This window comes from Bidens hawaiensis, unplaced genomic scaffold (assembly GCF_021521415.1).
Source record: "Bidens hawaiensis isolate Kalapana, Puna unplaced genomic scaffold, B.hawaiensis_p1.1 tig00031056_1, whole genome shotgun sequence".
NCBI classification, from domain to species: Eukaryota; Viridiplantae; Streptophyta; class Magnoliopsida; order Asterales; family Asteraceae; genus Bidens; species Bidens hawaiensis.
This window is the reverse complement of record NW_027495196.1, coordinates 115815-121841: the sequence shown is the minus strand read 5'-3', so window position 1 is coordinate 121841 and position 6027 is coordinate 115815. Positions and strand designations below refer to the sequence as shown.

Here is a 6027-nt window from a genome sequence, read left to right as displayed (position 1 = left end):
AGCCTTACTATTAGTGCGGGTAGCCTTCCCTGATGGCTTGTATCCGCAGCTGCGGGGACAGGCGGAGTACTTCACCATTGGGAGGCTTTTTCTGCGGGAATAGCTGGCGTACTGCGCGTAAGGTCTTCATCTCTCTGAGCATAGTGGGTCCTGCGGAACCAGTTGGTCTTTGCGCAGACGTCCCTTTTCAAGGTGAGTCTTGCGGGTCCAACTGGGCTCTGCTGGGACCTACCTCTTCAGTATGGTATCTAAATACTTGTGTTTGATCAAGATCCATTGAGAAATTGTGTGTTTAGTGATCAAGGTTTATGCTTTTTAACCTAATTTGTGTTTTTGTGCCCCAATGTAGATGTAATATGGAAACATTTGTATTAACTGGAAGATAATTTAGATATTTTTTTTATTCAAATTTTAAGTCATCAGGTGTTTTAGTGTTATTATTATTATGTGTAGTGTTGTATCTATCTATCTAGGGATGTAAGTGAACCGGACGTCTGACGAACTGTTTGGCGGGAACTGGGAAGTTTGTTTAATAAATGAATAGACATGAATGAGGAATTTCGTTCGATAACTGAATGAACAAACAAGAACAGAGATCGTGTTCGTTCAATTGTGTTCGTGAGCGTTTGATAATGTGTTTGTTTACTTTCGTTAGTGTTTGGTCATTAAAGGTTTTTAATACTTTTTAATGAATTTATAATCTTATTATATAGATTTAAGCTTAATTTTTAACTATAAAACAAAAATAAGTATGAGTATTATGTGAATAGTTTATGTGTAAAAATTAACATATGAGTATGAATGTTAAAAAAACACAAACACAAACTTAGCAGCCGGACCGAACCGTTGATAATGATCATTCTCGGTTAGCCAAATCAAATAAAACGTTGTTCATGTTCGTTTGTGTTCGCGAAAAAGTTCATTTCCTTAATGGATGAACACGAACAAAATTTTTTTTCGTTTGGAAGCTGTTTGTGAACTGTTTGCTTGTCCGATAAAAGCTTAACAGACAGACATGAACAAGGCCTGGTTCGGTTCGGTTCGTTTACAGACCTATATTCATCTATGTATCTATTCATGACACTTGTCATGCACAACGGTATTGGCAGGGTTTAAAACGCAGATAATGCGTACAAAGTGGTGCAATGGGATCATCTGCTAAATTTGGGAAACGTGGGGCCAGTACAGCTGTGTTAATGGACAGGTCAGCAAGTTTCCGTGACAACATGGAAAATCCAATATTATCTTCACTCCAGTCCCAAGTATGTCAAGAAGTACTGTAAATGTAAGTCAGGAGGATGTAACTAGTTTTTTACAATGCTTGCGGTTTGACCTAAAGTCAATGGCTGCTGAATACAAGTGTAATCGGTTTGGAGATTTTAAACAACTTGCAAATGCTGCACTTTGTGCACCGGATGAGTCACCGACTGGTTTGTTTAAAAGCAAGCTGCCTTTTTATTCCCCTGAGGATCTTAAACGACTTAAGGTCGGTCTACGCGAGTCAACTATTAAAGCCAGGTAATTTAAAAAAATATTGTTTCTTTTCGTGTATAAGATTCAGTTCATAATAATCTTTCACTTGTCAGGGAGAGAGTGAAGGTTTTTAGTGATGTATTGTCGGTGATCAACAAATGTTTTCCAAGTATACCCCCGAGGAAACGGTCTCGACCCGATGCTTTTTCTGGTACTCAAGCCTTTGAGCAGAAGGTTGAAGAGAGGGGTAAAAATGTCATTCCCAACAAACGAACCAGAACGTCTATGGTAGATCAAAGGGTTTGTATATTTGTATCTTATCTGTTAATCACATATTTAAAACTTGCGGTAAAGATTATATCTTATTTAGACGATATGCAATTCAGGGTCTGGATGGAACATTGCCAATGAAGAAAAAACGGACCGTTATAAAAACTGACTGGCCACCAGTTACGAGCTCGGTGTTGCCGAAACCGATGCATTCAAGGAGTCTTGCTGATTCAAGGTCTAGGTTAAATGATGAGTTCAGGTAATATGTTTTGTGATTATTGGTTATACTTAATGTTGACTTTTTGGTTAAAAGTCAATGTTTTGATGTAGGCCAGGAGCTGCAAATGGCAGTATGCGTTCTTCCATCCCGAGGCCAGAGCAGGATAACACATCAGTTCTGCATGATAAACGAGATCAAAATACGACAAATGCCAGACCTTTTAACAAGTATGTGGCTCATTTCTACCATAACTTTTAGCCCAAAACTTGTTAAAATGACGAAAATGCCCTTAAAATTTTCGGGAAGACAAAAAATACCTTTGATGAGGTGTCAGCGTATTCTAGGTGAAACTTGTATTTTCGATGAAGTTAAAAGGGCATTTTTGTCATTTTGCGTGGTTATGGCCTGTATTGGTATCAATGAAACAAAAGACATACTTGGGTGGTGTACCAAATGCATGTTTAATGACAAAAATGCCCTTACGAGTTTGAAAAGACAAAAGTACCTTTGATGAATTGTCAACATGTTATAGACTTATAGGTTAAACCTATTGTATTTAGAAAACAATTGAGGGCATTTTCGTCATTTGCATGTTTTTAGCCAGATTCGCTAATGATCAAAACTGGATACATAAATCGGGTAGCCTATAAAGCAGTTTCAATATCATGTTAATCAGGGTCAATGTTCGACAAGACTTCATTTCTGGTACCCCCTCATCAACCACTAAACCACAAGCAGTTGCACGCGGTCCAAGATCAGGGCCAAGTGGGGTCCCTAAGTTGACCCACGGTCAACTCGTAACCATTTCCAAGGGGTCAAACCCTGGTCTTATTACCTCAACCAACCGTAAACGTGGGTCATCAACACGGTCTCCATCTCCACCTGTGGCCCAGTGGGCTGACCGTAGACCCCAAAAAATATCACGCACGGCTAGACGAACCAACCTTACTCCTCTTTTACCCACCAATGGCGAATTCCCGCCTTTAAATAATGGTGACATAAGTGAAAATGGTCGCGGGTTTGCAAAAAGGTTTCCCGCCAATTCTCCTAAGCAATTTAAATCAAAAGGTGACCATAGTAATGTTACATTATCAGAAAGTGAGGACTCGGGGGCTGCTGAAATCAGATCGTTTGGGAAGTCGGAAGAATTTGTACATAAAGATAGAATCAATGGTCAAAAGAAGCCAACTTTAGTCGGACCCACCAGAAAAAATAAGTTTTTGAACGCGAAACATCATAGAACCACAAGGGGTTTAGCCTCTGCACGATCCGACAAACAGCTTAGAAATGGCAGACTTGGTTTTGATAAGCCTGAAAGGTTTCACTTTCACATCTTTTGTTAATTATAAAAGTTTAGTTTATATAATAAATGATATTAATAAAACTCAAATGTTGATGATGTGTTGACAGTAAAACAGGTCGTCCTGAACACGAAAACTCTCGGGTCGTCAAGCGTATACACGTCAAAAGCATTCCGAATTTGGCTGCTGCTAATGCTGTTATGGATCCTGGTATTGTTCTGTTGTCTTTTTCATTAATACTTCTCGTTAGGATATTGTTTTATTTGGTTATAATTGGTAGGCTTGTAAACGAACCGAATGTTCTGCAAATTGTTCGGCTGGATGTTCATTTATTTAATAAATGAACGAACATGAACATAAAATTGTGTTCATTTAGTTAAACGAACATGAACATGAAGACGCTCATTTTCTTAACGAATGAACATGATTAAGAAAAATGTGTTCGTGTTTGCTCGTTTGTTCGGTTAAAGTTTAAACAGTTTTGTTTCATTCAGTTCATTTAGAAGCTTGCTAATTATTGGATTGTTAGTTGCAGTTTATGCGTTTTCTAGCCCTTTTTGGAAGCAGATGGACCCACATTTTGGTTTTGTATCGGATTCAAGTGTGACATACTTAAAGCAAGAGGTGATGGTTCTTATTTAGACTCTAAATTATATATAAAAACATGTAATTAATTAAATGTTCGATTCCTTTACCCTTTCGCAGGGAAACATAGGATCTACAGTTAACATCACTGTGATACAAATAATGGAACCGAAAGCGGTTGTGAATATTTAACATCGGGAACATCTCCTAGGGGGAATTACACTCTGTCAGAGGCTTCTTTCCGCCCTAATTTCAGAAGAAGACAATAATAATGATGAGTTAAACTATAATGGTTATGAGTCTGCATTTGAGCCTGAAATTAGTGGAAGATCTTCAAGCGGTTCTCGGTATCAATATGATGACATGTCATCAGTGGATGAAAGACTTCTAACAGAAATTCATAGTCTCGGACTCTATCCGGAGCATGTGGTAGGTGTGTATATATATATATACGCATATATGTATGTATGCATGTATATAACGCCCTATGTTTTATGCACATACATGCATCAGTTTGTGTGTAGATTCTATTTCATGATGGTATTTTTGTACAGCCGGATTTGGTACACACGGGAGATGATGACATCAGCAAAGATATTAGTAGGCTGGAAGCAAAGCATCATCAACAGGTAGAAGTCTGTTTTGACTTTTGACTGTGCATCTTTATTATGGTCAACTGTTCTAATATAGTTGATTAACAGGTTTATAGGAAGAAAAGTTTATTCGATAAGCTTTTAAGATCTACCGAGGAAACAATCGCGCTACAAGAGAAGTAAGTGATACTTTTAATTGTATTCATTTTTCAAAAATTTCGGTTCTTGAGAGTATTTGACTATGCATTATGATAATACGATTCTTATTTGACCATTTTGCTTTTAGGGAATTTGAACAACTTTCTCTTGAAAAGCTCACACGGATGGCTTATCAAAAATACATGGTAGTGTTCTTGGTGATCACATTTTCATAATTTTTCTTTTATCTTTCTTAAAGTTATAAATATGATTTACGTGTTAAATAAACATTATGCAGAGTTGTTATAGTAAAAGTACAAGTAGCAAAATGGCTAAACAATCCGCATTAGATTTTGTCAAACGAACACTAAACCGATGCCACGAATTTGAAACAACCGGGAAAAGTTGTTTTAGCGAGCCCTTGTTTAAGGACGTATTCCACTCGGGATTGTCACACCAAAATCATGCAGAAGATGATGTCAATCATGGTCAACAATCTAGGAAAGTCAACGGAACTTTTATGCAAGATTTTTCAGGTAACACATTAAAATGCTTAAAATGTTTTTTAACTTTTTTTTGGCTTTTTAGTTAATATGTAAGTGAGTTGACTATGTTGACCAACCAGGTACACAAGTAAGCGGTATGCTGACCAACCAAGACATAGTCAAAGATGATGTATGGTCAAGCAGGGGTAAGAGTCGAGAGTTGTATCTTGATGATGTGGCTTGTACATCTTCAGGGGTAGAAAGGGTAAATATAAATAGCGTAAAAGGAAAAAGAAGCGAACGGGACCCAAGAAACGGAGGTCCTAAAGTCGGTCGACCTGCAAAAGTCAAAGCAAAACAAAAACAGAAAACAACCGCATCAGTCAATGGCAGTCCTGGTAATTTCTCGGATCAACCAAGGGCAAAATCGTCTTTTGCTCCAAACCCGAATGTCAATGAAGAGGATGAGTCCACGTTATTGGAAAACTTTGAGGAACCGCTTGATTTGTCCCACTTGCAACTTCCTGAAATGGTTGACTTTGGTGGTCAAGGGGAAGATATCGGTTCATGGTTGAATATCGATGATGATGTTTTACACGATGACGGAGATGATTTTATGGGACTTGAAATACCAATGGATGATTTAACAGACTTGAATATGATGGTTTAAACTTTAAAAGCTTGTTATAATGTATAGTATACTCGCTTACAAGATGACACGTGTCGTATGAAGGTGACAAAACAGTTGGTAATTAGGGTTATGATTCTTTTCTCAAGAGCAAAAAGAAAAGTTAAGATTTGAGAGAATTTAACAATTGTTTTAGATTTTTTTTATGTGAGTTTAAGGTAGTTTGATTAGGTTGTAAAAATCCTTTTTATTTATTTTTTATTTTTTTGGTACTTAATATAGCCAGGTTGTTGCATACTATATTGTAGCAGTTATTGATTATGGCATAATGCCT

The 6027-nt window shown here is 37.3% G+C and overlaps 2 protein-coding genes across 2 annotated transcripts; both read left to right on the top strand.

Moving 5' to 3' along the window:
• Window positions 1-1028: 1028 nt before the first annotated feature.
• Window positions 1029-4041, top strand: LOC143581480 (uncharacterized). Its single transcript, XM_077064255.1, has 8 exons — window positions 1029-1518; window positions 1587-1773; window positions 1860-2002; window positions 2074-2190; window positions 2640-3301; window positions 3382-3474; window positions 3800-3888; window positions 3970-4041. Exons 1-8 carry the CDS (start codon window positions 1265-1267, stop codon window positions 4039-4041), a joined length of 1617 nt encoding a protein of 538 aa, XP_076920370.1. The 5' UTR covers window positions 1029-1264.
• A 7-nt stretch (window positions 4042-4048) lies between these two features.
• Window positions 4049-6027, top strand: LOC143581486 (uncharacterized). The gene is made up of 6 exons (XM_077064261.1): window positions 4049-4278; window positions 4404-4478; window positions 4551-4621; window positions 4729-4786; window positions 4879-5116; window positions 5206-6027. Exons 1-6 carry the CDS (start codon window positions 4213-4215, stop codon window positions 5733-5735), a joined length of 1038 nt encoding a protein of 345 aa, XP_076920376.1. The 5' UTR covers window positions 4049-4212; the 3' UTR covers window positions 5736-6027.

Bases quoted from the DNA above. Each gene is read 5' to 3' on its own strand.
- LOC143581480 (XM_077064255.1), top strand. From the start codon at position 1,265: ATGTCAAGAAGTACTGTAAATGTAAGTCAGGAGGATGTAACTAGTTTT. The intron at 1,774-1,859 runs GTTTGTATATTT...TATGCAATTCAG, and splicing joins CGTCTATGGTAGATCAAAGG to GGTCTGGATGGAACATTGCC. The intron at 3,889-3,969 runs GTGATGGTTCTT...ACCCTTTCGCAG, and splicing joins TGACATACTTAAAGCAAGAG to GGAAACATAGGATCTACAGT.
- LOC143581486 (XM_077064261.1), top strand. From the start codon at position 4,213: ATGTCATCAGTGGATGAAAGACTTCTAACAGAAATTCATAGTCTCGGA. The intron at 4,279-4,403 runs GTAGGTGTGTAT...ATTTTTGTACAG, and splicing joins GACTCTATCCGGAGCATGTG to CCGGATTTGGTACACACGGG. The intron at 4,622-4,728 runs GTAAGTGATACT...TTTTGCTTTTAG, and splicing joins ACAATCGCGCTACAAGAGAA to GGAATTTGAACAACTTTCTC.